Below are 21,632 nucleotides of genomic sequence, written 5' to 3'. Positions count from 1 at the left end.
TCTAATGCAGGGATTGTGGAACACGTTGGAGGAATGACTAGTGTGCCCTGGTTAGCAACAATATTGCGTTATACCAAGAAATGAAAACCAAGGAAAGTATTAAACTGTTTGATAAGAGTATTTCTTAAGTCATAGTGATTTCCCGTCTGAATGATGACTTTAGGCTATCTACTCACGCGCAGGCTACGCAGAAGACCTATTTTGTATGCGGGGTCAACAACAGCGATGTTGTTCGTGTAATAAGCATAAAGCACGAAGGGGGAGGGGTTGTAAACGCCGATGACGTTCCATCCCCTCTGATCATTGCTTCTATTTGCAGTCTCGCTCGCGGCTGGCAGGCTTGCTGCCTCATCACAAATGCAGCGCTTCCAAGCGGTGGCGCGGTGAGGCGAATTTCCAAGCCGAGCTGCTTTAAGGCACAACCAGCTGTCGCTTTCGGCAGGGCCGAGGCCAATCGATGGCGCAGCCCGGGACAGTGTCTCTTGCGTTGAGGGCGTCACGCGCCACCTAGCGCAGGACTGTAAAACTAATGCTCGCTTCGATCGCGGCCTGAATTGAAAGCAACGGCCGCGAGAAAGCGCCGCGCGCGCGTGGCGCGGCTTTTTAGAAAGCGGGACATTTTCCAAGCGCCAGGCGGCGCGCATTGCGTGATGGCAGTTTAGAGTGCAGTTTAGATGCCTGCAGTTTGTCTGCAGTGATGGGCAGTGATATCAAGGCAGTGCTGTAGACACCCGCTTTCAGATGGCGGTTAACCATGCGTATATATTGGTCGCGGCTGGTTGGTTTAGGTTGCGCCTAGGAAGGGAAGATGTGAAGTTGTCGAGACTCGGCATGGAGGCAAGATTTGTTGAAAGGGATTCTTTGATGACTGTTTCAATCAGCTGGTGCAAGTAGCTATGTATTATACAATGGAAATGTTAATAATGAATAAAGAAAGAAAGAAAGAAAGAAGTGTAGAAGTACCCCGTTTGCGAAACGCGCAGTGATGGCGGTATTCGACATAATAATATTTTTCCAGTCTGACTTTCCTTTGGAAAGAGAAGCGGGTGCTCAAGAACGGCTCTGTAAACTTACCTCAAACAAAGACAGAAATTTGACTTTGATAACGTTAACTTGAATTAGTTTCACTATTGACAGGCTAACGTGTCTTTTAAATTAGTTTCTTGATTGAAAAGGTTGCGATCTCGACGCACAGTGACACACATTCGGCGCTTTGCAGTGAGCACCTGGGTTATTATCAAGTGTGGCACTCTCAAACATGCAAGCCAAAACGAAATGCTATTTATGAAGCGTTTATCTTTTGTAACGACAGAAGGAGACTATGGACGTAACACCGGAGCACGCAAACAAGAGAAAGTTCTACCTCCGCCATGAGGTAGAATTTCATCACATGTGGCATGATCTATGTGGCAGACGACATTCTTTGCGAGGCAAACTGTAATTTTTCGTAGTATTTCTCACAGAGAAAATATAAGATACGTGCGCGCCGAATATACATTATAAAGTAGTCCACATAGCAGCAGTCGCGCGAACAAGCGCAATACCAAAATTTAGAGGAGGGTTAAGAATAGAGTTCCTTCACTCAAACGGTATTGCAGGTATGTGTGGAAGTTTTGACCATACAACTCGTCCGGGGGCCGAATCACCTCTCCCGAGAGAGGCTTTGAATAAACGATCCATTCGGTGGTCTACAGTATAAGGTCCGTGTCTCCCACATCGAGGACAGCTCTTCTTGAAGCAAAACAGGAGAACGGGGTCACAGGAAGATGTAGACTTGAATTCGGCAACGATGGCGGAACAATGGAAACCGTTGTTCGCCCGCTTAAGTTGCAGCCCACGTTTTTAAATGGGTGTTGTTTGTCCACGTGAGGGTCCTACCGAAAAGAGGTTCTTCTGAAGAAACGCTAGCTCAAACTGAATATATATATATATATTTTTTTTTTTCATCGCCCATGGTTCTTCTGAGCGCAGGAGCATATTGAAAGGCAATCGATCCTGTTTTGGTACATCCTCCACAGCAGTTTAAAGAGATATTTTTATTTACACATTCGTACCATCTCGTATCTCGTGGCGAATAATAGGAAAGCTAATCCCACAGCTCGTAACGAACCGAACAGAAAAACACACCTAACTGTAACATCGCCTCTTAAATGTCCGGCATGGCGATTTGTTCCACAAGACATCGCCGAAGCTCAGGCCCCTGACAAGCGTTCGCCTGCTGATGCTGCGATGCTATGCATCAGACGTCAGCACAGAAAGCCGGAGCCACGCATCGCTGTCATCGCTGTGATTTTAGCGATGAGCTTTGAAAATCAAAGGATAGAGGACACACCACGGAACGATGAAAGAAAGGTGAGCAGGAAAAGAAGAGCCGATTCACTGAATACGACGCCTGCAGTTCCCTGAGAGTTTTCGCATAATCGGACAACGCGCGTGCTTGTTGTTCTTATCTGCCAATAAGTGCGGCGTTTTATGTTTGTCATTATTGATGCATAGAGCTGCTTACGAGCCCGTTAGGGTTACGGGGGCAGCCTTGGCCAATTCTGCTGATACATTTGATGTAGAAACGCGAAAAGACACACGTGCGTGTGAGGAACGAGCATGACGCTGTGTACATCACAGCGTAAAACGAAGGCCAATATTTTAGCAGGCCGCTCTCTTTTTTTTTTCGTTAGCGCCTACTTTTAGGCCGCAAGGCACTGGTCCTCCATAAATACTTGGGTTACAGAATCCTTACAGATATTTTTTGTGCTATGTCTATCTCCTTAGTGCTAGTCTTTTTTTCTGTGTAATGCTTACTGATCATTCACTAGCGCTACATCAGAAAACTTTCCGATCACAAAATTTAAACATGAAGCAAATGTCCTTCAAAATACATCTGCCTACAGATCAATTAGAAGATTCCCTTAATGCAGGACGGACAAGTATCTATAGGAATGCAAGGAAGCCTACTCACCCAGCACTTCGTAGGGCACCAAGTAAATATTTGTGGCGAATTTCCCACGAGATAAGCGGCCAACGAAGATTCGACAAATGGATTTTAACTGCGTGGTTTCACGGTGTGCTCCCGGATGAGAAATGAATGTTACCTCACTTGAAGGTACCATTCGTCCACGTTTACAACCTGCCTAAACGCCTAACTATCTCCTCCTTTTCATTCTCTCGCCTCTTTCCCCCGTCGCCTAGTGTAGCTTAGCCAGATGAACTCCACCCGGGTTAAAACACACCTTGATTTTTCGCTTTCTTTTTTTACCTGACGGACAGCCAACCAACAAAATAATCTTTAATTGGGGCTATATTAAGGGACAGTTTTCAGACGTCCATGGCTCCCCATGCCACGCCTGATAACGAGCGAATGTTCAATCTCAATAGGCGCAAACAGATCGGCACGTAGTACAGCGAACAGGTGTCTCGCCAATTAGCCGTTTTTCTGCGCCGCATTGTAAGAGAGTGCCTCGGCGTGTGTTTTGAATACGTTGGAGTACGTTAACTTCATACCTGACATCTATATTGCGTCAACAGAAGCCACTGTTTCTGTTTATGGATTTTTAACGGAAATAGGACACTTCTCCTAGTTTAGCCCACCGCATTTTCAAAGACCACACAACCGAGGCCGAACCTCATAGCTCTCTCCCTAAAACAAAAACGAAAACACCCCAAGGATATGTGTTTAAGACGACAGCCAACAAAATTAACATGAAAGATGTGGTCTCTAGCACCAGTCTTATGTCTTCACGAGGAGCCCCAAACAGCACAAAAGATTCTACTCAGTGACAGGAAGTATCAAGGCTGCGACAGCAAAGGAAACTGCAAAAGAGCAAGAAGACGTAGCACTTCAGGAAACGTCATACGAAAGAAACTTAAAAAGAAACGGTGCCCACTTTTGAGCATCCTGAAAACAACTCAGCAGTCCATGTTGTAGAGGGATCGCGAAAGAGAGTGAGAGAGATAGAGTTCCTTTTGAGGTTAGGATAACAGGGCCGCGTGTTCATTTTTGTTTCGCTATGCCACAGCGCAGTTCTTTATCCGCTGAACAAAGGGTATTATCTGGCGCATCTGAGAAGCCAGTTTAAAGTCTTTTTTTCTTTTCCTTTTTTTCAATGGCATATCTCTTTTGCTCTGACGCACTTTTTTGAAAAGCGGAAACGGTCTATCGTGACGCAAAATATCGATTGTAGCGGTCACATATAACATTTAGAAAGAAAATAAAATAAAAATGACACAGCTTGATTAGGACACTGCATGAACTGTGTTTCGAGCCACTTCGTCGGCTTTTCCAGCTTGCAAAGTGTGTTTTACTAAATTGATACTCTTGAAACGTTAAAGATCTGACAGCTCGACTTCCCTTTCTCCTTTCTGTTCCTTGAAACCACAGAAATACGCCATTGCTTTTTTGTTGTCAAGGGCTACTGTTTGGCAGTACAATACAGGAAACCCTAGAGCCACAAGGTGTTAAAAAAACACATAACAATAAACTGATAAAGAAAATGATACCAGTGAAAGTAAATCCCTTTTCTAGCCCCCATTGCACAGAAAAGGAGAAGCGGATAGGAGCACAATAGTGAAGAGCAGTTAGTGATAAATAACCTGAAATGAAGACTCCACTGGTAGAACAAAAATTAAATGTCACGAAAGTGCTTGGCACTATATCCAGTTGTTTTTCCAGCTATGGGCGATCGATATAAACCCAGAAGGGATCTAACTGCTGCAGCACCCGTTTGCACCGGTACATGGCCTTTTGTCCGGCCGTCAAAGCAACATCCATTGGCGGTCGGCTCGGACAAGCGTGGCCCCGCTCTATTTGACCCGCTGTTCTCATTTCGTGTAGCCGTGTTTACTCGAAGGCCGTAAGATACACACGTCGTCGCTGAAGGTTGCTTGGAGAAAATCTACGACTAGCGCCGACGCTCTGTCACAGCAGGGTATAGGAACGCCAACGTACGCTAACGCCAGCATGCGCCAGCGATGGCTAGCTCCGAAAGAAAGCGGGCACTTTCGTCTAAGCACACTGCCAGATTTATACTGTCGAGGTAACGGCGGGTGCCCCTCCACAGTTGTAGCGACATGACGGTAAACAAATACCAGCAACTAAAAAAATAAACAAAGAACGGAAGTGTTCACTCTACTCCTCTGAACAATGTCAACAACTGAAAAAGGTTCAGTCGCTGCTGCGTCGTTATGTTTGCAGAAGTTTCAGGCAGACGCTATAGCTGGTGGCGGTGCTTACTCATGGCTGAATACTGGAACAGCGAGAAGACAATCGCGTAATAAAATCAGAGATGTTTGCACAGCTAGGTAAATGTACTCGTATTTGTGGTTACAAGATGGAGATAAATCAGTGGGGATGTTTACCGTACTACTTCCTATCTCCTTTAATGACATTTAAGACAGTTGTTTTTACATAATCTACGACCGTTGTTCGCCTCCTATTTCAAGGGCCCCTCTGACCGATGTAAGACACCGAAGAACATTTGCAAATAAGAGGTCTTTGTGCTTTGGCTATAATAGTGTTTACCCCGGATGAGAAGCAGCCCAGAATTAAGAGAGAAGTTTTTCATTTGTAACTTCTACCTCCTATACAAAAGGTAAGTTGCGAAACTCGCTCAGTTAATCATGCAAAAGGCCATGCTATGTTGATCCTTTATACGTATAGGTAATTATAAGTACGACGTCGCATTTGAGGCTGGCTTCTTCCAACTTAACTCCCGCATGGTCTACGGACATCCTTCAGCGTAACTCCCGTATGATCTGATATCCTGCCGACTAAGTGGAACATGGAAAAGCCATCGCAGACAACGATGGCGGGAGCCTTTGATGTCAGCTCGAAGAAGGAGCCGCACTTGTTCCTGCATTCCTGCATGGAATGCAGGAAGCGGATAGGGTGTAAAGTAGTTGTAAACATAGCTATACGGTAAAAGCACACATACAGTGGGACTATTCTTTCTGCATCGGATCTCAGGACATTGAATCGCGACCTTAATGTAGTCAAGTTGTAGTATTAGGAATTGCGTGTCGAAGGTGAAATACAGTTTGTGCATTCGGCTCAATGTCGCGTTCGTGGTTTGAAGCCCCAAACTATGATAATAGAGAGTTCTAGCGTGTCCAACCAGCATGCGCCACCAATCTGGCCGCTCACGTTTACGCCCACACTCAACCGGCAAACCGCCCGCGCTCGCCAGAATACCGGTGCACACACCTGGGGGCGCATAGCTCAACCATACATGCGCAATGTTAATAATTCAGCAGCCAAGTGCGTTGTACTTTGCTGCTGGCGTAAATTTTCGGCTGCGGTGTAATCGAGCTGCTGCCCGAAAATGTACACCACAAGCAAAGTAGGATACACTTTGTTACTGCAATATTAGTTATCTAATTGTCTGGTTTAGCTATGCGCCACCAGGTGGCTGCACCATGCAGGCCGTTGACGTTCGCGCCTCTACTCGCCCGGTCAGACCAACACCACCTAGACAGTTCTCTAGTTCACTAGAGGGCGTTGGTAAAACCCCAAAACCGCTTGCGTGTACTAGAATACCGGACACGCTGAAACTCTCTAAGCTCATGTACGATTTACGACGTAGAATTATTAACTATTGTGATGTTAATGCGGCAAGCTGCCGGACTATGCATTATTCAGAAGGCAAAGTTGAGAGATCACCAACGGTGCGTGTTCATCACCTCTCACCACCGATACATAAATTTTGAAGCAGGAAGCAATGCTTGAGCATGAGACATGCAGCGCCAGGGACCGCCACTGACCGCCATCGAGTAGTCGCCAAGATAATCTAAATATACAGTGGAAGCTGAATGCAGCAATAATGACACGTAGAGCACTGTGGGGCCACAATATATATGGGGTGGTGCTTGGAATCTGGACAGAAGTAATTGTGCTAGCGCTAACGTTCGCAAATGTCATTCTGTGCTTGTGGGGGCTGGAAGTTAACCAGAGATCGGGAGGCACGTTGGCTTTGGGAACCCGCGGCAAAACCACAAATGAGGCAGTGCAGGGTGACATGGGTTGGGCGTGGTTTGAAGCTTGAGAAGGGCAGAGCAAAATTAGTTTTGAAGGAAGACTCGGGAACATGGATTAATAAGTGTAATAATAATAATTTAATATAATCATTATATTATTGTAATATATAACTATAATTATAATATATAAGATTATTAAGTAATAATAATAATTAATAAGTGGGCGGCTAAATAGCACAAGTATCGGTACGTGAAAAGCGTGAACATAGAATGGAGGAAGAGGTAATAAAGTGGCCAACCAGGTACAGAGTCATTAAACGTATAAACAGGCAACCAGGAGTGATAAAAAAATAGTGAGAGAGAAAGAGACAGTGAATTGGATGCAAGGAATTTAAACAAAAAGGATCACAGAGATTTAAAAGAATATGAAAAAAGAAATCTGAAAGGAGAACCTGGAAGATAACATGAAGGGAAGGGCCTCGCTCTGTGAGGCTCGAGCTGGTTGCCCAATAACAAAAACATAGCGGAAGTAATGTAGGCAACAACTTGAGGCATGTGTATTCTGCAGCAAAAATCCAGAGACCCCTCAGCACATCCTAATGGAATGCGAAGGGATTCACCGAGTGGGACCCGTAGGTAACGTACACGTTCGAGAAGCGCTTAGATTTGAAGTGGACAGAAGCATCAACCGGTCAGCAGTCGACATAAGCAAGAGGCGTTTGGAATACTGGTGGAAAAAAAAAAACGGAAAGAAAACGATATGATACGAAAGAGAATGATGATCCGTGACAAGCATAGGTTGCTGTACAAACTAGATACAGAAGATTTGAGGAAGATGAAAAGGAATAAAGGTTTATACAAAAATGCTATCATAAAGAGCACGTAACTGAAACAGGCTAGGGGACTATTTGTCACCAGTTAATTCAAAGGGGATGTGAAAAAGCCATCATCATCATCAACAGTTGCTGCTCTGGGCGCGGTACGGCGGTGGTGTATCGAGTTAATGTGAAACGCAGGATAATGCGGTGCGTGTAACAATACCACTGATTCAGCGATTTGCTATAAGAAGAAAATGACTGGATATATCCAGTCATATACCCACCCCTAAGCGGTAAGATGAAGGTGCTGATAAGGAAAAATTCCGTTTTCTTTTTACTGCTTTGTAGCAAGTAGACATGGAGATAGCTGCGGCAGACGACAAGAAAACAACATGTAATAAATTGTAATGGCTATCTCAGTCCGACTCTGGTGTAAAATATTTCGGCGGGCAGCCCGTGGTCAATTAACACAGAGTGGTTGAATGCGGCTTCCGTCATCGCTGGTGTAGGTTGAGCTCGCTTGCGCACACAGTCAATTTTTACAACCTTAAGGCCAACGGTGTTAGCCACAAGGGAAACCGCCCTCTTAATTGTGTAAAAAATGCCCTAGTGTTCGTATGTGGTTTTTCAGATTCGGAAAACATACTGAATGATGCTTCCGCTTTTCCGCGGAGCGAAAATCAGCCTCTCTACCCAACGTGGAGAGGTATTTCTGGAGCGCACATTTAAAGAATGTCAGCTCTCTTTATCCCGTATCACCGAGGTGTAGCTTGCAGACCCAGCAAAGCTTCCGCGTTCCGCAGCATTAAAGAAATTCTTAGAGGAAAATGCCTTGCAGGAGATTTGCTCGAGTGCTACAAAAAAAAAAGAAGAGAGAGAGAAAAAAAGGCAGAAAAAGAAACCGTTAGGTAAAACTTGAACTTCGTGGCCGGAAATGCAATACAAGCCTGTTTTGGTCGTTTTGGCGAAGCCATCGATATAGAAGCGAGGTCCTGCCGTATAGTACTCGATGCTATTTCTTCACTTATATTGTGAGAAAATGAAAAGACCGGCCTGCAGCGCTAAAAAAAGAAAAAAAAGAGCAGCTATCTGCCCTAGTCCTCTTCTTCTGTAGCTTGTTGTAAGAGAACAATATTGCTACTCCACCGTGAAATTGAAGTTTACCACTTTGAGGAATCTGAAGCGATTTTTTTTCCTTTTCGCGCTTGAATGGCTATATCCCGTATACGCTTTTCTCAGTAATCCTGCGGAAGCCTGTTCCGGGAGGCTGTTGTACGGATGGTATTGCAAACTGCAAAAAGCTAGTGCATTTCAGGTCCCTTCTACTTGTCAGTCCTCAGGGAATTCATAAGCCTTACGGCCGAGTAACGGCTTCCTATGGAAATTTATTATGCACGAGCCGTTCCCTGCTTAAAACAAGTCAGAATATCTAGAGCACGAAATAGAAACGTTACTACAGAGACAATCGAGGAACGTATCTGCGACAATACGATCGTTCGAGGATAGTTCGAGCCCTATTCGCCTTATGTATATATAAGTAAACTGACAATACTTAAGTGAATATAGTCAAGCCCCCCGTTTATACATTGCACATCTAAGGTTCGAGTACAACATCACGGTTAAGGATTTACCCCTGAGCGAGCTCAGAGAATGATGAGAATTTTTCGCCTTACGATAGCTTTCGTCTTTCTGGCCTTCTCCCTATTATATGTTTGCTATAATGTGTTGGCCGTCTTGCTGTCGGACTTCTGCTTCATCATCTCGTCGATTATTCCATTTCCTTCCCGTCGAACGTTCCATCTAGCTACTCCCGCTTTCCCTTTGGCTTCCGCATAACCCACTAGCTCAGGTTATAATACGCCCACGCCTCCTGTTGTTCACCTAGCACTGACAGCCGCTGCTGAACTTTCCATGGTTTCGTTCACGCATACAGCTTTATACAAAAAGATTAGAACCGAGTGTCTTCGTTATGATCACTACTGCTTTTTTTTTCGTGTGCAGCAAGATAATTCCGCAGAGATGCATCCAAGCTCGAGTAATGCGTTCTTCGTGTCAGTTCAAAATTTGCCACGACAGACATCTGTGCTTCATGGAATTTATCCACATAAGATTAGATACGTGTATTCTGGAGACTGGAACGAGAGGGCCTGAAATGAAGTTCAAACTGGCACCGACTGATGGTGACTGCGGTTGGCGCCGATTTTCTGAGAACGTTGTCAAACAAAGTCTATGACTCGTTAGGTTCCCAGTTATCTTTATTCTGTCTTATCTGCAGCAAGTTGCTTCAGAAAAGGAAGATTAGTGAATAAATCCGCAGAACCGACGAATGTGGTGAGTTTTCTAAAGGCCCTCTAAAGCAAATTCAAGGGCACTTTTTGAAGCTTGCATTTCCTTCTTTTAGCACATATTTCTTTTAGCACAACGCGAATTTCTCTCTTTGTCACTCGAGCAATAAGCTTTTCAATACGAAGAGTGACGCTTAAAACGTCTGACAGTGAGCATTGCCAAACAAAACGAGTTTGCACGTTAGTAACGCACATACGTGGCCACATGTTGCGCGGAATTAAAGGTCTTTTACACACTTTATTACGAATTGAGATTTTCAGTGACGTTCACGATACATTGCCTAAATAAACTTCAAGCGGCGATGCTTGGAAACTTGCGTGTTCTTGCTTCTTTGATTGTTTATTTTTTATTTAGCCCACCGCGTGGTGGCTGAAGCTTATTGCAGACACGGTTGGGAGCTGATCGAAAATGCTGGCTATTCCTCGTGCACTTCTCTGAACCGTATGGGGAATTTCGTTTACCTTTTTCTTGTTCTTTTGCTTAAAGATCCAACAACAGCTGCTGTAAAAACATATTGAGGAAGCTCCTACCTTCTTTCTTGGCAGGAATGTCCCGGCGGCTTCTCTTTATAAAAAAAAAAGTTGCGTCGCTCAAGGAGACCGTACCACAAACATCCTGTGCTTGGCCGCATTTTATAGCCTTTAAAGGTGTGCGTTGAAAGACGTACGTTCAAACGGGCTCGGTGCAGGCCGCTACAAGTGCGCTTGTATGCAGCTGCCCCGTTTGTTCTTGTGTATTCTAGTTTTTTTTTTTGAGGGTACGATATCTTTCTCGAAATACCTGAATAGTGAGGGCGAGAGTAAAAGAAGTTACTCTAATGGTGTTCCTTGCAACTTTGTACGCCAGTTACGAGAGAACGCGCAAGTTCGCCTCAATGTCATCATCGCAAGTATCTTTTTCGCCGTTATTAATAGCTGCGAAACATGGAAACATTGGTCAAGAAAAGTGCCGGCTATGCCAAAATTATAATTTTGAAATATGACAAATACAAGTAAAAAATAACAAAGTTAAAAAAATTGACATTTTCAAACATCAGCAAAGCAACTCAATGGATTAGGAAGAAAAAAAGAGAGGGTCATGATAACAAAAAAATAACATAAATACGAGCATTGGGGGAAAGAGAAAGAAATAAAAAGTCATGTTGGCGGGCCGACAGATGGAAACACACTGTGGAATAGAAGTTGTACAAACCGATAGAAATTGTCTAAGGCTGAACAACGTTCTGATATGCGGATAAAATAAACGGACAAAGATAGGTCCACCTCTTGAAACGTAGGCCAGCCTCTCTCAAGCACTTTCGCGCTGTTTGCACAACTTCCATCGCACAGAGCAAAAATAAAAACGTATGTAAAAAGTGTTCATCAAAATGATTTGATCAACTGCTGGTCTACGTGAACATTAAGCAGCAGTTGGAGAGTTAATGACTGTTTGTTTGGACACATCTCAAGTATCAGCCAAGCACGCCAGATACGACAAATAATATCCCATTTTGTCGGTGATACCAACAAAATACTCTTAGTTGTGCATTCACGGCTCAGTCGCGCTGTAAAGAAAGCCGACAGTTGCGTCAAACGAAATCGGCGCGCAAGTGTGAGCGAGAATGAAGTGGTTGAACGCAGCAAATTCTGACAGGCGAAAGCTGTACGCCGCTGTCATTGACTCAATCAGCTGAGATGAGGAGCAAGGTCGTCTTTCCCGACTACAGCCTACAGCTTGGGTGTCATAGTTGATTGAGGAATCTCGCCGGGAGTGATAGCGCAAAGATACGTGTCTGCACGGTATTCAGTGCTCAGTGAGACGAATGAGGGCTTTTGCCCGTCACGTCATTGCTGTTATGACCAGAAGTCGCAACTTTCTTTTTTTCAGGTTCCATGACGGTGAAACCAACCGCTAACCAGATTACGTCAACTTTGACTTCCACTACACAGTTGCACTGAGATAGCAGAGCAGAGGTAAGCAGACAAAAGCATTCACACGGGCGGCAGCCCGCCCGTTCAGAAACTTATTGCTTTTTTTTCGCGGGTCCTTCCACGAGAGAACGCAAGATGCGTGCTTGGAACGGAAGCGCCAGGCTCGCTCCCTCGCGCTAGGCCTATTCTTTCCGGATGTCCTCCTACGCGGGCGCTGTCGCACCTTATCTGCCGCAGCGACCGGACAGCCTGGATGGGAGGGAACGTCGGGGCCGAGCTCGGCACGTCGAAACCGGGCCGTAAACCTGAGACCGTTGCTTTTTTGGAAACGCGATCTCGTCGGTCCGGGCAGTAACGGCCAGTTATTCACGTGTAGGGCGGCTGGAATCGGATACGGCTTCGGCACCGCTGCGCGTCGGTTGTGTGCCCGCCTACTGGCAGCATAAAACTTTGAATGTCCCGGCATCGACGACGCCGTCCTCGGTGCAGTGTCATGAGGTTAGCGTTTCGCCGGAGGCCTTTGAGATTTGAAACATTCTCTCAGTCGAAAGAGAGAGTTCGGGAATGGACGTAGTTACTGGATACCGCGATTTCTATTCTATTTCCCATGCTTTGAGGCGCGGTTTTGAGTTTCGCTTTTAGGCTGTGAGCTGAGTTGGGCAGAGATTTGGGGAAAAGTGACAGACAGACTCAGCAAACGCAGTTGGATTGTCTGGCTATGGAAAGTCAGAGCTCTGCTTCCTGTTCTTTTCATTGCAATAAAAAAAAACGAAGTAAGGAAACAAATACAAAGCACCTGTTTTTCCATTCTGGTGAATTCGGACTAGCTTCGATGCACCATTTGGAAGGATCAGCTGGCAAGTACTGGCGTAACGTAATCCACTTAGCTGGCCGCAAGTTCATCGTTGCTTGGAATTCAGAGACTTCAGTGTCAGTTAACGCGACACAACGGCATAAAATATTTTTACTGAGCCAAGAAAGGTGACTGGTGCATTGTTGTGAGCTCGTGTATAACTAGCTTGAAAGCAAGTGTGGTTAAAGCGTCCTTATCGCAATAGCGCTTGTTTTTTTGTTGTAGTGTGCTTTTTACTGAACATTTCAAGGAGAACTCGAAAAGTGAAAACGAAACTCTATTACTAGAAGAAAGTAAGACATCTGCGTCGCTCCACCGTTGGCCACTCCTAACTGTGAGTGGAGTGACGGAGGGAAACGTTATCATCTAAAGCTTATCTTACGAACTCGCTCCAGTGGTTATTGCATGTCTAGAGAAACGTATATAAGCGCATTTTACAATGAACAAAGACTGTAACTAAATGAGCTATGAGAGTCCTGACCCCACGCCCTCAGATTTCGCATAGCAGCGCAATAACTAGCGATGGTGCACGAAGAAGACTGATACATATCAGACGAAGAATCGCATCGATGGGTGCTTTGCAAACTCCATATCGCGATGGCGCACGCAGTTTGGCTGCGTTGTTGAGTTTATGCGTCACAGTGACTCTAAAGTGTTGGCTTCTGCAGCCCCAAAGTCAACGTTCACTGAGTATTTGTCGTTTAAAAGTGCAAATTTGCAAAAAGGGTGCGGATTTGCAAACTATGGTGTAAGAATCGTAATAGATAGGCCGTTATACCTTCGTATCAGAACAGCGGCTGCTGTAGAACAAAGCGCACGGGTTTCTAGAGCAGCACTTAAACTATAAAATCCAAAGTTGTGAAGCCTGTTGTACAAGCAAGGCTTTCACGAGGCGAAAGATTAAATAACTATGTAGTTGTCAAGAACAATGACTAAATTGGCAAAGATCAACGGTCTATATCCTCTTTACGGCATTTCTTTTTCTCCCATCCGTACTTATCAGATCCAAGGGAAACATACAAACCGTTGTTCAAAGGTGAAATTGCGAACTTGTCAGAAGCACCCACTAGACACTTTTTGTCAAAGGCAATCAAGTAGATATGGAGCTGTTGATACCCTCATTATTTCGGGGTTAGTCACTAAATGAGTACGTTTCAGCGCATAACAAAAATAACGGCCAAACTACGAGGTAAATTTCTAGTAAAAGTTGCTATAGGGCACAGTTGTACCTCTGACATGCTCTTGGGCGACTGCAGCAGGTAAAAGAAACTGACTATTTCGCCTAGAGTATTTTTAAGACACACAAACAAAGAAGCAATCACTTGTAACGTAACATGTGCAGTGCGGGATCTGAAGTTTTTGTTAGTAACTGGGAATAGCTAAGGTTGGCACCATCTCTTGCCAGTTAGTAACAAAAACTTCAGATCACATCTAGGAGATGCGGCACTGAAGCGCTGCGAATTATTTGATTATGACTTATATTCTTTGGAAACTTCACGCAGGTTTAGGTGACTATCTATCTACTTGTGCTTTTAAACTTTTTCCTGTAAACTTGGGTCACTGTATATGTTTGTAGTCCATGTTCCAGTGGTTACAGCATTGGACTTTTATGTTGAGAAAACGGAGTTTGAAACCAACCGTTGGACTAACTTCGCTCTCTCGTTATGTGTTACTGGGTATGGGCCGCACTTGACTGGATCTCTGACACCAAATTGGGTGGTTGGGAATGTGCCACTGGGTATGCCGCAATTTTCAATGAACCTCCTTTATACCAACTTGGGACGCTGACTTTATGTCTTAAGGCATGTGGCGTTATTCAGACGAGAAACCAATTCTTTAACATTTCTCCGCTGCTGAGCGGCATCGTACAATCAACATATACATTGAGCCAATATAGTCGCAATGTAGATTCACAAAGGCGCCACGCGCGAATTCCTCGGCGCCACTACACGGCACAGCGTGATCAGTGGGAAAAGTGAGAGATGAACGCAGTTGCAGTTCAACGCGTTTCGATGGTGACGACACATGACGTGTTGCTACAGTGCTTCAATGCTAATCGCGATAACGTGGACATTCGTCGTGAGATGGATTCTCCAAGAACTTTTTCCCAACCTGTTGTTCTCTTAAGAAACCTGCACAGAATTTTGCGATATTGCTGACTGACTGTTCTTGTGATTCTTTTGTTCTCTATTTTGTTACAAATTTTGTGACAATGTTTATTTTTCTGTGCCAAGTGACGTGGGGTAGCAGTGCGAACTACATTGGCCCAACTCTCCTAGTATATCATGTCAAAAAAAAAAAAGGCGTACGAGAGCTCTCCCATTCCGTTTTCATGACAATGTGACAGCCGTGGTACGACCTCGTACAAGTGCTGCAGCATCAAATCCACTTAAAAAATAACAGTGGAGAATGCGACTCCGTTAAATCATAAAAGGAGGTTTTCCATAAATCATGGCAGCACTGGAAAAACAACTATAATGGGGCCTTTTTGATTAATGAAAGATTGTGCTCTACGTTAGATTGCTATTAGAGAAGTGGCACAATAGTTTACCACAATTTAATTCTAAGCTGCTGACGCTCTTTTCATATAACGTTGTGCGTTGACAATTTCAAATAAAAGAATAACAAGCAGCGTGGAATGAGAGGGCGCTATTGTAGATAATGAATAGTGGCCTACTTACCGAACGATGCAGAAGAAAGATATGACACTCACCTGTAAGAAAGCAGAAAAGAGAAAGCTTCAGCACGAATCTTTAGAATTCCAGTTCATATATTGGATCGTAAAGCAGAATGGATGAAACACATAGCTGAGAAGCATATTGCTGAATAAGAAGGTGCTCCTAATCTACAGCGATTCTGCACAAAACGCTTCATGAGAAGACCTTTACAAAGGCTTGGCCACTTTTTCTTGTTGCTTTGTTATAATTAATTTTCAAGCATCTATCCTATTCATACCATCATTCCATCGAAGCATCTGAAAAAGTGCGCTATCGCTCTTTAGCCAGAGTTTGCGCCTGCGAGAATACCCCCCTGCTCACCGCCGGAAACACCAGGCCACATCTACAAGACTTGTCATATGACAAAGCATCGCCTGGGAAACCGTTATGCTCTCTCTCTCTCTCTCTCTCTCTCTCTCACACACACACACACACACACACACACACACACACACACACACACACACACACACACACACACACACACACATGCACACACAACCGTGACTGGAAACACACAACACACGCACACACACAATGGCCATTTTGCTGAGAAGCTGCGAGCCTTCACGATAGAGTTTAAAAACACCACCACCTACCGCTCTACATTGTAGGCGGTTTGTTTGTGTTGGTCTCTCTTTCTCTCTCCCTTTCTACTTCTACTCCCTCGCTCTTGTTTTGTCTCCCTACTCCATTCTCCTGTCCAGGGTAGCGTCTCCCTTTCACTGAGAAACAGTTCCAAGAAACACAGCTGTCTTGAATTAGGAGAGCTGCTCGAAGCGGGGACATTTTGGTTTTCGTGCACCTGTTGTCACGTTCATTCTCTTGCTTTTGTATGATGTTTTTAATAACTATACTGGCGACATCATGCTCATGAAACGCTGAAAGGAAGGCTCACACACTTTGTTTTCAAGACAGTGGCACATAATATAGCCCATCATCAGTTTAGTGTGATCGGGTGTTCTACCGTACTGCTCCCTCCACCCCCCCCCCCTCCTCCACCCCCCCCTCCACCCCGCGATATGGAAACAATTACAAACACTGGAAGGGTTTTCTCAGCATGCTCTATTTTGTTTATCAATAAATCTACCTCACCTGACACCGGAAACTATCATCGGGTTATTTGCATTTTTCAAAATGTCTCTAAATAAAAACTAATAATAAGATAAACTGTGTTAGTAAATAAATCCCTCTTGTACAATCCCAGAACAGTCTCTCTTACCGTGAGAAGATGCTTGGTAAGAGAGAGGAGACAAATAAACGAGAAATGGAAGTTGCTACACCAGTTTACCGTGACCTCATGGATTCTTAGGCACCTGTTCAAGTCAGGTTAATTTTTGATCGGCTACGATCGATTATATTGTATTCTAAAGCGGCCAAGGACGGAACTTCGCAGTAATTTTTCAGAACTTTTACTTAGCATTAACGGCGAAAATACAAAAAAGTACTACGTCATTGTTTTCTTTGCAGTTATTTGCATAATCACCGTATAACATATATTCCGCTGAGCAATGCGTAGAAGTTCACTTTTACTTATAACTTACAAATTTCTTTTGTAGTGTAGTCAATTGTTCTTCAGTAAACTTTGAGAATCAAACACAATCAACTTGAGCTAACTCTCTAGCATTCCATTCGAAAGAATGATCTATTCTTTTTGTTTTAGTCTGTCGCAACAAAACTGTGGAACAAACTACCATACAGCACCAGTTCAATAACATCGTTTTCGCGAGTTCAAGAAGACTCTTAGTACATGTAAACTTTAATCACAAAGGAATGAGCGAATCTTTAAAGTACCCCTAATAGACGGGAACGGGCGTTTTTGCATTTTGTCCCCATCAAAATGCGGCTACCGCGGCCGGGATTTGAAACCACGACCTAGTGCGTAGCAGCGCAGCACCATAGCCGCTAATCACAGCGGTGGTTTTATACGGATACGAGAAATCTACCGAAAAGTTGGATGCTTTTGAACAACATTCATTTTAGATCACATCAAGTCATTAGGCGCTATAGAAGTGTTAGAAGCTTGCCTTTTGTGAAGCGTCACTACAGTGTTTTAGCTGGTACGGTGTTTGGGTAAACGCAAGCGGACTGGGCGTTATACCGGATTAGCCGACGTGCAAACGTGAATGGCCTGCACGTGGCAGCCATCTGGTGGCGCAGAGCTCAACCAGACAAACACAGTTAATATTGCTGTAATATTGCAGTAACCAAGCGTGTTTTTACTTTACTACTGGTGTAAATTTTTGGCAACAACGTGGTTGCGCCACTGCCGAAAATTTACACCAGCACCGAAGCAAAATAGACTTGCGTACTGCATTATTAGCTCTGAGCATGTCTGGTTGATTTCAGTGCCACCAAGGTTCTGCACCGTACAGGACGTTCACGTATATGCGCCTCCACTCAGCCGCTAAAACGGCCAGTCCACTTGCATTTACCGGAATACCGGACACGATAAAACTGTCTACTATGTCTCAAGGCTCTGACATTCTTGATGTGTTTTTGCGAAATTCAATTTGCCGCTTCTATTTTCTGTTCATTTCTCTTCATCGAGCACATATACAGGGTGTCCCCACCGTCATGTACCAAGATTTAAGAAAATGCGAATGCCATGTAGCTGGACAGAACAAGGTAATGTTGTTTGCCGTCGCTTGGAGATACTTAGATTATTTTTTGCATTGTGCCTTACTACATAATTAGCCTTAATTATTTATTCAACTTCCCGTATAATATAATTAGATGAAAAGTGTAAATGAGAAAATCGTAGAGCAACATGAAAAACTTTGGAGGACGCTTAAGCTTCACCATTAAGAGTGGGACGCGCTAGCATTCAAAGAATCCTGACTGCTTGTCATGCTTCCCGGTGACTGCAGCTTTCTTTTTTTTTCTCCACCTTCACCTCCGCGGGCTGCTGCCGTGGATGCGAGCGCCATCTGGATGGCGCTGATGCAAGGAACCGAGTGGGGCGCGCCGCCCTATGAATGGTAGAAACGCTGGAAAAGGGATTCGTGTTTGTGTTCCCGCGTAGCAGAACTATGTTTTCTCGTATGCTTAAATTACAATCCGACGTTATCATGCCTGTAGGTTATGTGTAAGTCGTACCTTACGACTTTTCTAACGCATTTTACTTCGAGAAATTAAATTAGCTCAGTAATGCCAATGTGTCACGCGGAGGGTCAGTGTGGTTCGGTATTCGTGGTTCGGATTGATTTAGCGCTGAAAGGATGGTCGGCGCGGGACACTGTACGCAGCTGTACGCAACACGGGCGCACTAAAAATCCCGATACAGCATGCTGTTTTAAACAAGTGCTACACAGAAGTGCTTTTTCCAAGCGTTAAAGAAGCCCGCGAATACACGCAACATTGCCGCGTGACTGGCCGCTCGAGGCACTTTGCGTGTATTCGCGGACTTTCTCCACGCTCGGAAAAAACGCTTTTATGTGTCACGTATTGAGCAACAAACGAGTAGAAAGGGGGTTAACCGAGGGGCCCCTTTTTATTAGTCATATCATAAGAAGCCAACAAGCACTGACACCGAAAACAACATAGGGGAAATGACTTGTGCTTAATAAATGAAATAAATGAAACTATTTCATTTATTAAGCACAAGTAACTGTATGTTGTTCTCCGTGTCAGTGTTTGTTGGCTTCTTATGATATTGAGAAACTGGAAGGTGCATCGGGAGTTTTTCATATTGCTCTACAATTCTCTCACTGACACTTCTAATCAAATTATGACATTTGATAAGCAGATTAGTTATTTAGACTAATTATGTAATTAGGGGGAATGCAAAGAAAGATCTGAGTATCTCCAAGCGACGGCAAACGACATTACCTTGGTTCTGTCCATTAACGTGATAGTTGCTTATTTTGAAATCTTGGTGCATGATAGTTAGGGCATCCTATATATCAAATACATTAACTCTCGTGCAACAATGAGCCACTCGAATCCGCCTTTTGCGACGCCGAACTGCGCGAGCGCAGCGTCCTATAGTGTCTGAGGACCTAAGCGATTTGCTAGGCGCACGGCCGCACTCCACTCTCTTCTCCGAATGAATGGAGTCCGCCCGTGGCAGGCGCTGCGCTTGTCGGAGGAATAAGGTGCAAACTGTTTCTCTTAGACTCTTACAGACCAGCACATATCCGTGTCTGGCCATTCTACACGAAGTTTACCCCGATGCATATCGATGCACACATGCTCTGGGAGTGCGGGTCGAGACACTCCAAGTTCAACAAGGAGGACTGGGACTCGCTTCTGGGTATCCCTGCTCTTCTGGGTAGTCCCGGCCGGGCCCGTCGGTTAGACCTGCCAGTCCCGACGTGGGACTAGCCAGGTGCGCGAGGAGTTCATCGTCCTCCCTGGATATCGAATAAAGTTCTTTCACTCACTTTTCAGCCTTGCCATTCTCGCTGCGTAGCGCACGGCACGTCTTTCGAACATCATTGCCATCAAAATTTGGCGCGATGCTGATGTCGTGTGTCGCTTACGGCTGCACCTCCCACGACCATTCCAGCAGAGCAATGCGGTTTTTCCGATTTCCGTCGGTAAAAGGCGATCGACAGCGCCGCCGTGAGGCCTGGATTAGGGCTGTGAAGTGGCAAGATGCGCAAGAGTGTCCATGGCAGCCGTCAGCAGCATTTAGATTGTGCGGGAAGCACTTTGGGACAGGTATGTATTGGCATATGGCCTTTACATCTCTGTTTTTGTCATCACTGACTCACGCTAACAATCTTGAAAAAGGCGCAAATGTATGTTTGAGCTAGCGAAACAAACGATCTCTGAGCTCGCGCTACGTGGTCGCGTGAAACGCGAAGTTTTTCTTTCTTTCATTTTTTTTCTTTTTTGCTATCGTCTCGGTGAGTTCACCGCTAGAACGCCGTCATTTCGCAACCACACGCCGAGCAAACTTGCAGCTTTATAAGCACACAGCGAATGCTCGTGATGTCGACATAGTTATCTGTCGCAGCCAAGCCTGCACTGCCGGGCTGACGTCGGAAACAGTGTGCACTGTGGAAGTAACTGATGGTGCTAGTTAGCAATCGTTGCTACTTGTCGTGTCGTCATTCTTGTTGGCACTAAGTAAAGTAATAGTTACTTGCAGAAGGTTTATGCTCGTTTAGCGAAACGGGATGTAGTATGCTATGTACTAAAGCGCATTTTCCCGTGCGGCGTCTGCTGGAGTCGAGTGGAGCGTCTTGCTGTGTAACTGACGCATTTCAGGGGCGTCATTCTTGTCGCTCAGACATCTGCACTTCCCACCGACACTGTTTGTGTTCACGGACAAGTTCGAAAAAAAAAAGGGCGCGGTTGACCGCTATGTTCGTACTGTGGCGCGTTCTAAGAGTAAGACAGGCGCCCCACAAACGAGGTATCGCCGGTTCTGTGCATTCTGACCATTTTTTCTGGCATTTTTGTATATTTGCATACATCTTGTGTGGGTAAATACCCTACGCAAATTGTCATTCTGTTGGCCTCCCCACTTACTGTGCATTTATGTAGGCGTGGCACTATGGCACACCATAAAGCAAGACATGCATTAGGGAAACGTGATATTTGCCCTAAGAACTACACCGCATGCCCTATTCCAGTCGTGCATTTTTGTGCGTACTCGTACTGCTTTATTTCTTATTCACTTTACGCCACAGGTGCACCCGTTTCAGGTCAAGGAGGAGCTTGTAAAGCGCTGCCGAAGCTCTTCTTCCAGCCATTCGTCGCGCTGAAGAAACCTGCGTGAACAAATAATTCACCAGAGGGCTCCATGGCTAGCTGACGTTGACAAAATATGACGGCGAGTACACGTTGTTTCGGTCTTGTCTCACGCGCTGCTTGTTTGGCCGCGAGTCACGCGTGGGGCGGCTGTCGGCGGCGCCTGCCAGACTGTTTCTCGTGGCCATAACACGATGGCGCCACAATGCATCGCAAAAGTGGGATTACGTCGTAAAGACTTCTTAATTGTTGATTGTTATGTTTATGGATGCTGTGGTTCTTCAATTGTTGGTAGGACGCAGAGTTCATTCATCTTCGG

General features: G+C 44.9%; 1 protein-coding gene across 3 annotated transcripts in view; it reads right to left on the bottom strand.

The window, feature by feature from the left end:
* Nucleotides 1–21,632, bottom strand: part of LOC135904583 (neural cell adhesion molecule 1-like) — a 695,421-nt gene that overhangs the window by 419,670 nt on the left and 254,119 nt on the right. Inside the window, exon 1 of one of the 3 annotated variants that reach the window (XM_070537287.1) lies at nucleotides 19,996–20,026. The exons of the other annotated variants lie outside the window; for them this stretch is intronic. Coding sequence (XP_070393388.1) covers nucleotides 19,996–20,011 — 16 coding nt within the window. The 5' untranslated portion in view covers nucleotides 20,012–20,026. Of the gene's footprint in view, nucleotides 1–19,995; nucleotides 20,027–21,632 lie in introns of those variants that run through there. 3 annotated transcript variants of the gene reach the window in all.

The sequence above is a fragment of the Dermacentor albipictus genome, chromosome 4 (assembly GCF_038994185.2).
Source record: "Dermacentor albipictus isolate Rhodes 1998 colony chromosome 4, USDA_Dalb.pri_finalv2, whole genome shotgun sequence".
Taxonomy (NCBI): Eukaryota; Metazoa; Arthropoda; class Arachnida; order Ixodida; family Ixodidae; genus Dermacentor; species Dermacentor albipictus.
This window is presented reverse-complemented; position numbering and strand designations above follow the sequence as displayed.